The sequence below is a fragment of the Pocillopora verrucosa genome, chromosome 9, assembly GCF_036669915.1.
Source record: "Pocillopora verrucosa isolate sample1 chromosome 9, ASM3666991v2, whole genome shotgun sequence".
Classification (NCBI taxonomy): domain Eukaryota; kingdom Metazoa; phylum Cnidaria; class Anthozoa; order Scleractinia; family Pocilloporidae; genus Pocillopora; species Pocillopora verrucosa.
Genome location: NC_089320.1, coordinates 3,883,351 through 3,899,915, shown reverse-complemented (window position 1 = coordinate 3,899,915; position 16,565 = coordinate 3,883,351). Strand labels below are relative to the sequence as shown.

The 16,565-nt window shown below is 39.7% G+C and overlaps 2 protein-coding genes across 4 annotated transcripts in view; one reads left to right on the top strand and one right to left on the bottom strand.

Annotated features, from left to right (window-relative positions):
- Positions 1-699: 699 nt before the first annotated feature.
- Positions 700-10,731, bottom strand: LOC131785889 (organic cation/carnitine transporter 2-like). Its single transcript, XM_059102844.2, has 9 exons — positions 10,238-10,731; positions 8,317-8,551; positions 6,436-6,631; positions 5,549-5,776; positions 4,151-4,285; positions 3,855-3,937; positions 3,254-3,374; positions 2,218-2,284; positions 700-1,497 (listed from the first exon to the last, which is right to left on the bottom strand). The coding sequence occupies exons 1-9, from the start codon at positions 10,550-10,552 to the stop codon at positions 1,300-1,302; spliced, it is 1,578 nt and encodes a 525-aa protein (XP_058958827.1). The 5' UTR covers positions 10,553-10,731; the 3' UTR covers positions 700-1,299.
- Positions 10,732-12,269: 1,538 nt separating this feature from the next.
- LOC131785895 (cleavage stimulation factor subunit 1) overlaps positions 12,270-16,565 on the top strand; it is a 47,845-nt gene continuing 43,549 nt past the window's right edge. For all 3 annotated transcript variants that reach the window (XM_066172269.1, XM_059102853.2, XM_059102852.2), the window contains exons 1-3: positions 12,270-12,372; positions 14,238-14,368; positions 15,494-15,580. In XM_066172269.1, the coding sequence (XP_066028366.1) occupies positions 12,323-12,372; positions 14,238-14,368; positions 15,494-15,580 (268 nt within the window). In that variant the 5' untranslated portion in view covers positions 12,270-12,322. The remainder of the gene's footprint in view (positions 12,373-14,237; positions 14,369-15,493; positions 15,581-16,565) is intronic.

Genomic DNA, 16,565 nt, shown 5'->3' with positions numbered 1-16,565 from the left:
ATTTTCAGTTGTTCATTCAAGATTTAGCATAACAGAAAATGATATAGTTTTTTTTAAACTGGAGTTTACAGAACGCTTCGAAAACCGCAGGTTGCTAAGAAGGGTGGGTGTGAAATTAATCTGGGAAATCAAAAATTGTCACCTTAATTTTAAAACAAAAGAAATTGATGCTCTAGTAGACGCGTGCGATCTTGGTGTACCTCGCGGTTTTGAGGTCACGCACGCCTTTGGAACGCTGGATACTTGCGCTAATTTATTTCCTCAGTTGCAAGGGATTTTATGAGGGGCAAAAACCATTTAAGCTAAGATGGGAATCCTGGGCTCTTAGGCTTCTTAATGGTCTGATTAAGGGGAGTAAATGTCAAATCTGCGAGGATAATTTCAAAAAATTCCCCGCTGCCAAACCTGCTGGCCGGAAGTGAATATTGCGTTGCAGGTACTCTGGTAACCACAGATCGCGCAAAGGAAATGGGTGGCATATGAGTGCGTTTACCTTCGCGTTCACCTGTAAACCTCGCGCATCTTCACCAAAAGACGCACATGAATTTGATTAATTTAAGTTTTTTTCCACAACAAGACGGCTTAGCGCGAGGATTTAAATGCGCTAAACACAGCTGTCGGAAGCTGTTCTTGAGAAGACAATTTCTTCTATGGAAAAGTTGGGATGGTCATCAAAGGTGACTTCATGGTGAGACAAACTACATTATAATATAGTACTTTATTGTTTGCGATAACCTTGACTATAAAGACTCATGATAAAAAAAAAGAACCTGGAAAATTCAACAGTTAAAATCTCTTAGTTACTTCTACGACATATAATATTGGAAAAACACTTGAGTAATGCGTTTTGAAATCATTAAAATCAATAGGCCTTGATAAAAGACTTATGAAACTAGCTATTCCCAACACTCTGTTACATTTTTCCCTTCTGAGATCCATCGATTCGACGTTATTTTCGTTCAAATCCGGATCCTTTCTTCTCTTAAACTTTCCAAATATATTCTGCGGGCCCACGGAGAAGGTCCGGTGGGTTCCGAACTCCATCCTCATAAGACCTCTGCTTTTTTTCTACAATCTTTCCGACACCAAAATTCTTGCAACGACAGGATCGCATGTAACTACTCGGTGTGAAATATTTAAAATCTACTTTTCTTGAAATATTGCTGAGCTTATTAAGGCTTAAGTTTAAGTCTCCTATCAAGAAAGCGTGGATCCGACTCTGATTCGCCCCCCTCCCCCTCTACAAAAACTTAATCACTCCGTCGCCACTACCAAACCCAACCTCACAAACCTACAACTCTACACAGTAGATGTGTAATCAGGGGGCGCTTCTTCTGCGCACTCTTCGAGTATGACCATCTCTTCCTCGGAACTTGATTTTCCGACAAAATCCGGAAGAGGCTTTCCGCGAGTCTCCGGTAACATCATGGTGACGACACCAGCCGAAAATGTCGTCACACCGAACACGATCGCAGCCACTTCAAAACCTGTGCTGTCCTGCAAATAGGAAGTGAATAATGATTGAGCAATTTGTTAGCTGAGCGTCCAAAGCGATCTGGGATTTCATTGGTTAAGTCTCACTACGCTCTGTGAATGGTAAAGGAAATTCGCGCCAAGATCTAAACCAATCAGATGCAAAAGTAAAAATTAACGGCGACTCTATCACTCGCGTTTTCACGCGCAAATTGTATGTATATTATTTGGATTCTATCTGGCTCTTTGAGATATCCACCTTCCTTTCTTTCTTGTGATTGTTGTGTCGCAGTTGGAGCCATAGACTATCTTTACACCTTGTCCGAGATGTTTGAATTAATTATCCGTCGATGGTTTTATAAGACTCCAATATCGGAGAATTTCGATTTGAAATAATTTACTCAAGATAAAATCTTGAGAGAAGTGTTATTAGAGAAAAAATGGAAACTTAAACAAATTATCCCAAATGTAAATAAATTAAATTGCGCGCCTCAAAGCTTTGAGCAGTGAAGCTGAGAGGGGAATGGGGAGAAATATGGCGAAAAAACCATTTCCCATCTCTTTTCCCATATTCTTCTGCCGTTCAAATGTTCAGAGCTTCAAAGCACGAATAAAATTCGCCGTATATTAAGGCTTGGCAGAAACATTTTCCTTCCTACGAAATGGTAGGAAAATACCGTCAGGCTCTCTTCAGTAAAATTATCGTGATAAAAAAATCTAATCAATGAGGAATTGCCTCCTTACCGCAAGAAACGGAGCTGCCATTCCTCCAATTCTCGCGCACAGTGATGCAAATCCCACGCCGATTGTTCTGTTTAGCAAACAAACAAGAGAAAGATTTATCACCCAATAATTTCATTTCAGTTTCCCAATACAGTTATCATTTATCAGCAAAAATGTTTGAGTCGCTGGTCCACAAAAGTGTTATCCGTCATAAGCCTATGGGGGCGTAGCTTAAAGGAGGGCGGAGGGGGTGGAGGTGGGGGGGGGGGGGGGTGAAAAAACTCGAGTCCAGAGAATCTGCATAACATAAATCTTTCCCAGTGCCAAGAGCCCAATACGGGTTCCTCCCAGTGCTTATCCTATTTTCCCATCCTCGCTGCCTGATAACGAGCCCACTGATAGGCAGGGTAGAGCAGCGGTATAAGCCACCTCACGCAAGACACGTAATGTAACCGCGAACTTCATAGTGAAAAATCCTGGTTACGCACATTCTCAAGTTTTCCTGATTATCAGCTGAGGTAGTGAGTGCGAAGGTCAGGCATCTTCGCCAAAATTAGGCTACAAAAAAGCAGAAATCGATTTCATCTAGTCATTAAGGTGAAAGTTAAGACGTGGCTGGAAACCAACTAAACCTTTCCCATATGTTTGAATTGCCACTTCTCGTTCATAAAAAAAAAAGCACCACTTGCCATGAAAATGGCCTGAAAGCTGGCGTCTTAAACGACTGACTTTGATTGAAAGGCCATCAAAATAGAGCAATTTTCGATTGAGTGTCGAAAATAATCCATAATTGCTTCTGGTTATCGAACTGTGGTTAGTCCTGGAAACTCTCGCCACTTTCTCAACCAATCAGATTCAAAACTGAAACCAATTGGGATTTGGTCACCCGCGATTTCTCGCGTTTCAAAGAGTTTGCCTGTTTAACTTTGAGTTCCCATTAACCGGTGTGAATAATTTGGTTTTGGTTTGTCGCAACTCAACTGAAAACTGCTCTATAACTTAAGTGGGTGACATATCTCAAGGTCCCTTGCTAAATGTGTGTGTTTGAGATCTTTACCTTATGACTGTGGGATACAGCTCGGCTGTGTGTATGTATATCTGATAATACGCGGCGGAGATGGTAAACTTTCCGATCATGGACAGGACACTGATAAGGCTGGGCAGATCATCTTCTTTCCCTGAAAAATGAAACAAGATATAAACAAAGAAATCCTAAGTAAAGAAATTATCCTCGCAGATGAACTGCCTCCAGATTGCCCAAACAAGCTAAAAGTGAAGGTGAAAAAATTGCACTCATAACAACACTGTGTGTATCATACCAAGTGTCAACTTGTTCGCCTGAAGCTTATGCTTTCCATGATCACCGAGAAGCACTTTTGAGAAATTGTCATTGGAGGCGCGGCATCGAGTTTGCCTCACCGCCCTTTGTGATTGGTCTAAAAAACTCGTGCCACATTCTCCACCAGTCAGATGCAAAACTAGATCCAGTAGCGTCTCGGTTTTCCATGTTCTCCCGCGCTAACGTCGTTCAGACGAATGTTTCTTAACCTCTCATTGGTTCCTTGTAATCTTATTTTACTGATTGGCTAAGGTGGTTACATAGTTTTGGCATCTCTCAGTCAAAAGCATTAAATGTTAACGTTTTCAATTCTTTTTACCTGCAACGAGGATGATGAAAACACCGATGAGAGAGATTCCTCCAATAATGTAGTACACCACCAAAGGAAAGCGACGATTCACCCTTAATTTGGAAAAAGAATAGAGAAAAAAGAAAATTTACAATTACATACATCAAATCAGATCAATAACAAAATCGATGCTTTCTTTATGTTCACCAAATCGAGGGAAACCAAATAAATATTATGTCATTCATCCTTTTTCTCTGACTCGAGTAAATTAAATTTCAACTCTTTTTTTTTCCCTTTTTCTCCCAGGTTCTTGCAGACACTCTTACCTCTCGACCAGAATTGTGGCAAGAAGATACGCGGGAATTTCCACCAATCCTGATGCAGCAAAGTTCAAGTAGAAATTTCCTGCCAATTTTCCTGCGTTGAAGCTGAGCCCGTAATACACCATGCTGGTCACACACCTTGATGAAGATAAAACAACATACACAAATAAGGCATGAAAGAATGAATTATTCTTTCCTTAATTCAAAATATTAATGAATCAGTTTATTGAAAATTCTCCACTACTACTAAGGCCCGTGGCTCCATGTGGAGCATAGGCCATCGACGACCCCTCGCCATAGCACTCTGTTCTAGGCTAATCTTGCTGCTCCTGTCCAGTTTGTACCTTGCTGCTTGGGCTCTGCCTCAGTGTCTCGCCTCCAGCTGTTGCGAGACAGGCCTCTCTTCCTCTTTCCCTGCGGGTTCCAGGTCAGAGCTTGGCGTGTAATGCTAGATGCTAGCTTCCTGAGGGTGTGTTCGATCCAGCCCCACTCCTCTTCAGAATTTGTTTTGCTACTGGTTCCTGTTCCGCTCGCTCCCACAGCTCTTCATTTGGGATCATCTCTAGCCATCGGATGTTGTAGACGCGCCGCAGACAGAAGAATATCTGGATTTTCTGTCTTTGTCGTCCTCCAAGTTTCGCATCCGTAGAGTAAGACTGACTTCACATTGGAGTTGAAGATGCGAAGTTTGGTTCTTGTCCTGATCTCCTTGGACGACCAGATGTTCTTGAGCATGACAAAGGCTACTCTGGCCTTGCCAATCCTGGCTGTGACATCTCTGTCCGTACCCCCCTGTCGGTCAACTGCACTCCCTAGGTAGATGAAGGAATACACTTCCCTGATGGGCTCTCCACCGACTGTGACTGGTGTGCTGGCAGTGGTGTTAACCTTCATCAGCTCTGTTTTCCTCGTGCTGATCTTGAGTCCTGTCCCAGCTGATATGGTCTCCAGGCAGGTGGTCTTGTCCTGCACCTGTCGGTGGTTGTGTGACAGGACCGCCAGGTCATCAGCAAAGTCGAGGTCATCCAGCTACGTCCAGGGTGTCCACTATATCCCGTTGCTCCTGCCTGTTGTGGTGGTCTTCATGATCCAGTCGATGACCAGAAGGAAGATAAATGGTGACAGCAGGCACCCTTGACGGAAAATTCTCTAAACCAAGTAAATTCCAAAAAATTATCTACGGACAAGAGGGTCCTTTAAGCCTTCCTTACCCACCCCCCTTCCCCCCTCCCCTTGCGTAAGGTAATCGGGAAAACCAAGAAGCCAATTCCAGGCGCGTCGGGACCACTGGGTAAACCGCTGGGACCTGGAGGGCCCACAGGTCAACAGGGTCCACAAGAGACCAAAGGTGACACAAGACACTCTTTTAGTGAGATGCTATCTATATTCGTTTTAACTTACCAAGACCACCCTTCAACCACAGTGATTATCACCAAGTATCGGGTGCTAAACAGATGCCAGAAGTGATATGTCATCGTTTGTTCTTTCTTCTTGCTTTGATCTTGCATGTTGCTTATTGCTCCCTCAGGATACTCGTATCCATTCTTCTTCGCGATCTTACGCAAGATCTCTTCTGCTTCTTCGACTCTTCCTCTAGCGGAAAGCCAACGAGGAGACTCAGGAATTAGCCTGGAAAAATCACAGGGTGTAGTAGTTAAAAAAAAGCGGTCAAACGTAAGACATGCGCATGGGTGTCAATTTTAAGCGCCCGCGCACAAATTTTTCGAACAACCGCTATCTCGTAAGTAAGCGAATAAATTTGAATCGTTCACAGAAATTTGTAAAAGGGAACAAAAGTTAGGGGAAAGAGAGCTTGAGACTTTTCGAAGAAAAAACTTATTCAAGCATGGGTTTCTTAAATACTGTTGTTTCCTGGTTTGCGTGGTTGTTTGTAACTTTTGTGAGACAACTTGGTTCTGGCAGCCTAAAAGCACGCCACCTAGTCATTACAACGTGCACAGAGGTTTGGCACATGGAGTAAATTTAGATTCATTGTAGAAAGAAGTTTCCAAATGGCGTTGGTTTAGGTTTGCTACAGTTCTGTGATTGGTCTAGAAATCCCCTGCCACCATGTCAACCAATCAGATGCACAACTCAAACCGAGGCAACTTGGTCACTGGCGTTCTCCCGCGCTGCGGGTAGTCAGCTCAGACTGAACGTCGCTTAGACCTCTGGGATAGATAAAAAAGGCAACACCTACATTTAGACACAGATGACCAACACAGGGCTAGAATAACAGGAACAATTTAAAGGTTACAATTGAAGGTCTCAAGAACATCTACACCTACCAGTATAAAGCAACGAAAGGTAAATTCAGAAGCGTTATCACCAAACTGAACGCTTTCCAGCCTCGGACATAATACGCAATCAAAGCTTGCACAGCAATCCCAACTCCATAAGCTCCTTGAGATAAACAGTTAGCCCAACGCCTCCACTCAGGTGTGGCCATCTCAGTCATCAGCAAAAAGCCCGCAATCAGACAGCCTACGCCGAAGACAAAGATATTACAACAAAAAAAAAACATTAAAATCGAAAAAAAAAAAAACCTAAGAGGAACGCTTATAGCATGCGTAGCAGTCCTTTCTGTTTCCGCTTATCCGTAAGGCGAACGAAGTCAAGCGCGGGCATGGGGCGAAAACGAGCATAAAAAAAATAGGATGAGTGGGGTAAAAGGGGAGTGGATGGGGGGGGGGGGAGGGAAAGAAGCAATCCCTCCCCCCCCTTTTCTTTGCTCCTATTTTGGTTGCTCGTATTCGCCTTCGCTCCCGCTCGAATATCTGAAAGGAAACAAAAGAATACTACACAGGCTAGAACGCGTGTGGTTTTCCCCTTAACCACTATGAGTGACCGGCTTATAATTTCTCCTTACAGTGTCACCCTTGAATCAAACATTATGGTCGTGAGAATAAAGAAAATGATCACGAATTTAGAAGCTCCTGATTGTCAAACAAATTCCCCTTGTAAATATCAGGGGAAATGTAAAGCGAAGGGTGAGGAGAATATCGATATCAATGTAAAGGGGTAAGGGACTTAAGCTGAGGAAGATATCACGGACCACAATGACTAACGAAAAAAACTTAGACTATACACTTTGACAAGTTGCAAGTAGAATGATTATCACCGATAAGTATAATTGCTGAGGTGATTAAAGAGATGTGCGCGCTCTGATTGGTCGAGGATTGCGTTATATCTCGCCTTATTAAAAACTGGATCGTTGCAATTCAGGAGTTTTCGTTGGCTTAGTCATCATAAGTTATGAGCCATTATACCTTCCGCATGCATGAAGACGAGTTAAACAGGAAGTGTTTTTGTACATTTTAACATCCCATTTGTTCTTACAAAATAATAAGTTGTAAAGATTTATCCACAGGGGCGTTTCTAACGAAAAAATTTTTCCACTCGCGCTAATGGATGTGAGGTGACTATGGTTTATCATCTCATATCCAACACACACTGGTGAAGTAATCGTTTAATAATCACCTCGCGCGAGGTGATTAGAGCAGAAGCGCTTAATTTCAAATGGTTGCCTCTCGTTTTGTCAATTCCGAGGAAGTAATAAACGCAATATAAGAAAATTCCATTGCAAAGAGCTCAAAAGATTTAACTGATTTGGCGGAACTCTTTTCAAACGAAAGATATAAAGTTTTTGCTGCGTGAATGAAATAAACCTTTTAAAACTGCTTGCTAATCTTGGTATGAGCAATCAACGCAATTGTAACAAAATATGCTCAATGCTTTCCTTATTTGCAAAATTTACAACAGAATTCGAAAGCACCAGAGCAACTATATTAAAACAATTATTCGTCTCATTGTTGAACAATCCCCTCGTCTCGGGACTATTGAACATTGTTATAAACCTAGATCTTCACTCAACAAAACGAGCAGTGTGATTGGTTGATTCTTGGTCACGTGCCCCTGACTAAGAATGATTCAAATGTATCCCGACCGGGATTCAATTGCGCAGTTGCCGCCCGCCATGATTGCCACATGATTGTTTAAGGGAAAGTCTAAATATATAGCAAAGCACTTAACGTATGGTCCCTAGGAAAACTAGTTAGTTTTGTTTTCCTTAGGACCATACGTTAAGTGTATAATATTCACTTCGCCTTCGTCGAATAATTGTCCACAGGAGCCCTGATAATGGGTTCCTGTTGTCCAGTAGTCCTCACCTCCACTGCAGACCCCAAGGGGAACCCGCAGGATGACGTACATGATGAAGTTCGTGGAGAAACTCTCAATCAAGGAGGCGATAAACTGCACGAGCATGGTGATAAGGAAAGTTGTACGGCGTCCAAATCTGTCAGACACCCAGCCGAAGAAATAAGCCCCGAACAGCTTACCCGCATAGAAGATAGTCTTTGTAAGTGGAACGTACTTTTTGGCATCATCGCATAAAATGTCCCACTGTAAAAGAGGACCATAAGAGACCCGTCATAAAAGATTGGTTCCTAAAAGGTTTTTTTTATTTCATTTATAAAAGAAAGTAATCGCATTCGTATTATTAAAGCAAAAGTGATTTAAGAACTTTTCTGTTGAATTATTGTGTAGCAACGACTGCCAAAGTACTCATTTTGTTGCAATGTGGATACACAGCCTCGTTCCCGTCTCTCTCTCGCTCCAGGAAGCAGTAAGAAGAGAGATCCTGGAGGCGAGGTTATTAGATATGGTATATTGTATTTAGGAACGAAAATCCCGCGAAACAGGTCGGTGAAGTTTTCACAAATTTATCAGTGCAACGGTGCTGTAATCTGTTCTGAGCAAGAGAATGTAAAAAGCTCAAAATCTTTTGGTTCTGAGCCATGTTCCAGTTTCTTGCTGTACATTTTGAGAGCAAGTAGGTTCAAATATAGATAAATACATGAAAATATACCTGAAAATCATGTGTCAATGATTCATCACTTCACGGGTTTATTACGAACATAAATAATGACCAGCTCCCAGTTGGCTTTTTAGCTTAGTTGATAGGGCACTGTACCAGTATCGCAGAGGTTATTGTCATGTAATATCTTCAAACGACATGTTTCTTTCCCGTGCTTTTATTACCCATCGTCCCTATCGAATGTAACAACTTTACGTCATGCGTAACACCAGATAACGCATACATGCCAGTCATGGGTTCAAATCTCGTACTGGCCTGGATTTTTCCAGACCTTATTTTCATTACTGCTTAAGTAATGTTCATCGCTTTCATATTCATTACATCGTAATCTTGTTTGCACGTAAAATTCATAAAATTTCATGCATTCTTTACAGCGCCTCCGACTCAAGTGACGCTGAACTTCGGTAGCAATTATCGTTAAAACGGAAATTTCTACTGCAAACGCCTTTTTTTCTCGACAATTTATCTATGCTATGATCTTTTCGCGATCGTGTAGTACCCGCTTGCAACGAAGCAACTGTTTTCCTAGAAATAAATTTTCAATCACTCCCGATATCTCGATATCTGTGTACGGCCGATGGTGGCGCAAATCCATTAGAAGGCTTAGCGTAGATAAAATTCGATTAACAAAAAAAAAAAAAAAACAAAAAAAAAAAACAAAGCAAAAAAACACACAACAAAAAAAGGGGAAGAGATCGTATTTCAAAAGCATAAGTTGAAAAATACTTTTCGCGCCCAAAAACGCTTGATTTTAAAAGAAAATAAAACATTGGGATTTGATTCAAACCCCAAAATAGAAAACGCCGTTTTCTCTCAAAATCTGGATTAAGATCAGCCTCAAAGTAGAGCGTGACAGGCGAATTGTAAACAACATTGTACCGTGAAATCACGTACGTTCGACATATTTTGTGGCGAGATGTTTTCCTTATGATCGGCCAAGCTCACTGCATATAAAATATATCAGAAGTTAGCAGAAGGGCAGAAATAAGGCAAACGACGACGTTTTTATTTCCCTGCTCTAGGCATAATCGTAAAACACTGCTTACAAAACGGCTGTGCAAATATTCAAAACAAAGCCCTAAAGTTCTACGTGGGCTTGTTAAGTCAACTAAAAACGTTGGCCAGAGTCTAAGTCGCACTCGTGTGTTGTATTGTTTGGCATCCTAATCAGGAAAGAAACGAGCACGGGCTCGTGGGCAAATTTTACATACCTCGGTAACGATCGAAGAAAATGTCACGTCATATCCAACTTTCTGACAAACTGTATTGTTTTCCCAAGCCGCACAAAAATCCTCTCCTCGAATGTCTGTGTTGTTTAGGCAATAGAGGTCACCTTCTTTTGGCTTACGGGCAGCAAATGCTGGAGCGTATGTATACCAAGCCTGTGGAATTGTGGCAAGGAAAATAAGCACCCACTGAATTTGCTGAAATCTTGACCATCCGCCAAGTTTAATCAGAAGCTCATCGAATTCAGTTTTTTTGTAAATTCGGCTAAACGCCCCGTCCTCCGATTTTGACTTCGGCATCTTTGTTTGGAGCTGAAAGAAAAGTATTTGTTTTCCACCCAAGAAGATGTTATTATGTGGCGATTGTCTGATTGAGCCGTATCATGCGTATACAGACTGATATAGAACAGATTAGGTTACAGCCATTAGTTTGATACGTGGTTTGGTCTTCAGTTCGCCTGCAGGCCTGGTTCGTCTGTTGACCTGAAATCGGGGGGGTCGGAGGATTACGAATAATCGGGTGACGTCAATGCGCGTCTGAACTTGATCCTTTTAGAAAGCAAGGTCCATTTGAGAGAGGACGCCATTTCGTTCCGAAGCTCTTCCCCCCCCCCATGAAGGGGGCTGCATGGGGGGGGGAAAGCATTACTCAGCCCCCTCCCCCTTATACAGATATGACCCGCCCAAGAGGATTATTTTGAACCATTTTGGTTTGAAAACGGGAATATATATAATAACCCAATAGGTGACTATCAGAGTCTATAGGTTGTAAGATTTTACGCCACTCTCTGCGTCAGTATCTTAATTACAGTAAATTAATTCGTAATGAAAATATTAACGGCGTAAATTTTTTTTAGTTAACAGCGCAATTTCTTTCAGTTGGTAATACACATACTATAAGATTTTAAGTCGTTAACTGACGGCGTAAAACAGGTCAGTATGTATATACACCGACTAGGATGGAGGCTTAAAAAACTCACAGTCAATAGACTGCGTTAATCACATATTACGCCGTTCGAATTTGGAAAACTATGATTTTTAAACCTGATACGGTTTTCAAGATATCAACGGCAGCGTATTATCGTATTTACCTTTCCACTTTCAAATGAATGATGGACAGAAAGAGAAGGAACCAAAATGCATGTCATTTACACTAGATTTTTCACAGGAATGCAACCATGACTTCAACAATGAGCAATCCATGTGAAACTTACAGAAGCCATTTCTGAAAATAGGGAAGAAAAATTACATGTTTTGGTCGTGAAACATGGGTCATTACTCAGAAATTCCTGCAAGGAATCCCGGGAAGAACTCCTTTCCCCTAGAAGTTGTCCTATTTTGGATTAGTTGATAAAAATATGGAAAGTGTATTCCCCCCCTCTAAAAGGATATACCGTATTAGATATCACAACATCTTTAGGTCGACAGATTTCGTTCTTCAACAAGAATTATCATATTTCCTATCACGAAACTGTCATTTGCACTAGACTGAATGTATTGCGTTCGACGTAAAAGACGTGAGTGCGCTGTCTAAAAAATTTTTATTTTCAGTCTTACGCGACAAAAGATGACGTAGTGTCTTATTTTATCTGCTCAAGAACCATTAATGGTCTGTTTTATAACTTTTATCGATCTATGCGAAGTCTATGCCTTGTCAAAACATAAGCACAACCTTTCGAGAACGATACGGACATTTTCAAAACAATAACAACTGCAAAAGAAAATGGTTCACGACTTTATTCACGGGCAGGAGCCTAGCCTCCTGTCACGGGTTACGTTTAAATTAAAAATTCGTTCACGTGGATATGAAAAGATCTTACCATCTTTAATCAAGATCCACGAAACAAAAAGATTAAATCACGAGAAAAAAAAAATCACTCAATCACGCTTCATGTAAAAAGTATATGACCCTCTTGGATAACTCTCTTTACTTCCTTACTCACCCCTCCATCTACTTCCCCGAATATAGCAATATCCGGAGTGTCTTCGGTATAGATCGTAATCGGTCGGAACATTTTCGGTCAAAAGTCGCCTGGAGCACGCTTTTTGACATCTTCTGTACCTCTCGCGATGGCGGATGGATTAAAACAAAGAGAAAACTTATATAAGCTGATGATAAGGTAAGTAGGGTTTCCGAATGTAATTTAATTGTTTTTTTTGAGCTTATGAAGGGAAGCGAAATACGAAGATATCGCTCCAGAGTGTCGTTAACGCTTGAACAAACAACAATATGGCGTCGTGCTTCGTTTGGTTTTCAGCTGCTGTCAGCGTCTGCGTTAATCTATCTCCTTGAAGCATCGCGGGTGTGTGACTAGATTAAAGAAAAAGTAGATGAATTGAACCTCAAATATTATTTGCCTATAAGCGTTCCAGCCTCGTGATGTTTCGTCAAGAGAAGTAGAAGCGGTGCTAAGTATTAACCCGATTGATACTTATTTGATGGTTTTCCGTTGTTATTGATGCGAATTGAACCCTTTAAGCTTCGTTCCGTTCTAATTGTGTTGAACACCAGTAAGTTAGTAGGAGTAAATTTATCTTGGCTGGAAGAGTACCTCAAATTTGTTACAACAGACAATGTTTTTTTTTTGACTCAGTACAATTTACGTTAACCCACACAGACTTGTTTCAAGCTAAATCGAGAAATACCTGAAAGATGTTTCTGCTTGCTTTTTAGTGTTATTAATTTTATTGTGAAAAGTAAATCTTGTCTGCGCTTCTCTGTCGATGCTGCTTTATCAGGTGAAATATTGTCGTAAAGTTCAGCCAGTTATGGTACAATTTGTTTCAACATATGCTGAAAAATTTAGTTTAAGGGAAAAAATGATAGCGTTATTGTTGTAGGCTTCGGTGAAATTTTGCCTAAGAACACAAAGAAAGAAAGTCAGCTCTTTTTTGGTACTTCATTTGGAAAAATATGTCATAGAAAAATCAAGGAAGTTGGAAATTTTTCTGTAAATTAGGTTAAATGTACAGTGCATGAACAACTTTTTTCTGGCTGCTCCTGTTGGTAAAGAGAATAACTTTGTAAAGAAACTGGAGTGCTGTATCAGTGGAGGTTATTACATGATAATCAGTTCTTACCAACTGAGTTTTTTTGTCGATTGATCTAATAAAGGGCTAATGCCCAAAAAATCAGCTTTAGAGAGCCTTTACTGTGGTCAATTTACATACCTGTTAGTGGTTTGATTAGCTGGTAAATGTGAGCTTTGTCTCAAAGAGCAGGGTAAAAGGTTAGCCATTTGATTTTCTTCCTCTGTAGTTCCTATGATTTTTATGCCAAATCCTTCTCATTCTGCAAGGTCTATTAGTTTTTCTCTGGCTTCCAAGGTCCCAAGTTCAAATTTTTCTCAAAGTGGCTTTCTGGCAACCTGAAATGATGAAATGGTTGCCAGGAAAATAACTTCTATAAAGTATTTATGCAGATGTTTCAGTCTCTTAAATTTTAGATTATAAACAAAAATTAACCCAATGTTACAGGTTGTTACAACACTGCACAACACAGGTTGCCAAAGTGGTGACTTTCACAGAAAATTAAAACCCTGAAATTCATTTGTTTATGTCTTTTTCTGTGAGCTTGTACATTATTGATGACACAGATATACACTTGATTTCAATAATCACCAAGATTCTGTCTTTTATTAGGAGGGTGTATATAATAAACACTATTAGTTGCATGCGGTGAATGATGGAGGATATTGAAGCTTCCCTGAAAGAAAAGGAATACCAGTTGTAAAAAAATGATTTAATGAGGATAACAAGGAAAGTGAATCTCTGGAGAAAAGTGAATCCTTAGTGGTGTATTTGAGCAAACTTTTCCCATTAACCTGTTTGGTCCCATTGTTCATGGATTATATTTTTAGGTGTCAACATAGTGGCAATTAAGTGTTTATTACATATGTTTATAATTTGATCTACTGGATTGCCAGTGTTGGTTATTGTCATAAATAATTCTTTAATAACTTTATAACCCTTCTTCCCTCCATAGTCAGCTCAGATATGATGGATTTGATGCCATTGCAAATAATTTGGCCAAAGTTGTTAACATCATCAGTGCATGCCCTCCTATGGCACGACTATATGAAGTTGTGAATCTTGGAATTCAAGCTGAAACAGAAGGTGCATTTTAGGGACATTGTTTTATCAACTGTTTTCATAGAGCATTAATCTTTAAATTTCTTCCTTGAAAAAGAGGAGTCCTGTTTACAAATGATAATTTTAATATACCAAATGATGCATTTGAAGAATAATACAATCAGTAAATTTTTATGAAAATGAAGCAGATGTGAGTGAATTACTGAAGGAAAGTATGGATCTTGAGGAAAAAGTTTGGAGGAATTAATTATTTTCGTAGGAGAGAATATAAGGAAGTAGTTAATTTGACTATGTCACTCCCAAGATCCCAAGATGGCATTAGTAATTCTCCTTACTGTCTGCAATACAATTCTTATGATGTTATTTTGGGGAATTTGGTATTGGATCAACAAATAATCCCCTTGTTGATATTTTTTTTTCTCCTCATCACTTGTCTGCTTGATATTGAATTTATATTTTAAGGAGAAAGTATGACTAAGTTACTGCTGGGAGTGAAAGAGTTAATTACTGATTGATAGGTTTTCTGAATGACTTAATAACTGACCACATTACAAAATGACTGAATGAATTGATGGATGAATGAATGAAGGTTTTTTAGCTCTGAATTAATGAACTGAGGAGCAAATGCAGAGAGTATGGATTAAAAGGTGGTAAATGAGTAAATGTGGTTGTCAAAAATTGGTAGTGAGAGACGTGAATATGAATAAAAGTGAGATAATATGTAGAAAACTTAACTGACAAACTAGCAAACCAACATGCAATCTTTTATGCAATTGAATTATTGAATTAATATGATATACTAATTTGTATTGACTGAGTGGGAAGGCTGGATGGGAAACTATTTGGCTCAAGGTCATAAAAATCTCCCCTTTATTTTTGTGAGTTGGTTTGAGAAACTCTCAGTTCATAGAAACACACCTTGTTTTCTTGATCCTGTTTTCCTAGAGTTCAATGTAAACAATGTTCTTTTTGCAAGAAAGCCATACCAGTGTGGGGCCAGATGGTCGTTTTTTAAACTGGCTCATGTCAACCCTGGCTCATGGGTCAGCTTCCATTTTATTTTTCTAGAGGATTGCGCAAGCAGGGCCAGACAAGTCATATAATAATTATCAGAACTGAATAATATTATTCAATTTCTCATTTCTTCAGGTGTGAGACCCGAACCCACAGTCCTTCCTGGACTAACACCATCAGTTGAAACAAGCAGAGGAATTGATTTGGAGTATGAACCAGAAGGTATGGTGAAACCCTTTACAACCTGACATCAGTATACATATTCTCCATACATTTCATAAGGTGCTGACAAGGAGAATTTGTTTAACAATCAAGAGCTTCATTCATTTGTGATCATTTTTGTTATTCTCGTGACCTTTACGTGTGATTCAGGGATGATGTTGGAAGGAGAACTTTCATGCTAATCACTCTTTGTCCTCAAAGGGTTGGAAATTTGGAATTTTTAAAGTTATTCTTGAAATGTTTGAAAGGTATTTGCAATGTGTTTGCATCTATACTAAGAAATTGTAAAATTTATACAAAGCTGTGTAGTCCTTTTTTCTTGTTCTCTGTGAAGCAATGTGCTTGCACATGTGGGTGAGATGATTTTCAATAAAAATTTCCATTTACTGTGAGTCCAAATGTTACTACATCCAGGTGGCAGTTTTGTCCTTTTCAGGTGATAACTAATAAAATTTAATTTCTTAAGTACCTCCTATCACTACCATAAATCATTTGGAATTACTGAAAATTTAACAGGTACATGTAGAATGATTACTCTTACTACCAGTTTGAAAATTGATATTACTTATTATATTTGAAATAAGGGAAAACACTGAGTCAGAATATTACTAACTCTGCTCAGGGAGTGAATTTGAATTTGGGGAAACAACCCAATTCCTATTCATCTGCAAATAAAAGTTAATGAAATGGAATATCTAAGTTGTATCATTTTGTATACTGAATCAGCGCTAGATTGCAATTACTGGTTATTTGTTTTTTAACTGGGGTTTTTTTTCACTGAAAATAAATTATGATAATTACTGCAAGAATTTTGAATTATTTCATGTTATGATCGCACAATGTTGGTAGCCTACCATGGAAAGAGCACATGTTTTGTTTTAGAATGCAATGAGTTTGATAAAACTTCTTCCTTTTAGGGCACTGATTTACTTTTATGTTATGATCCTTTTCCATGCACTGTTGTAAATGTATCTACAAGTTTGCC

Excerpts from the sequence above, each read along its gene's own strand:
- LOC131785889 (XM_059102844.2), bottom strand. The coding sequence starts at position 10,552 with ATGCCGAAGTCAAAATCGGAGGACGGGGCGTTTAGCCGAATTTACAAA. Across the intron at positions 6,632-8,316 it reads CCTTGGGGTCTGCAGTGGAG|GCTGTCTGATTGCGGGCTTT; the intron begins GTGAGGACTACT and ends TCTTCGGCGTAG. Across the intron at positions 4,286-5,548 it reads GTGGTTGAAGGGTGGTCTTG|GTGTGTGACCAGCATGGTGT; the intron begins GTAAGTTAAAAC and ends ATCTTCATCAAG.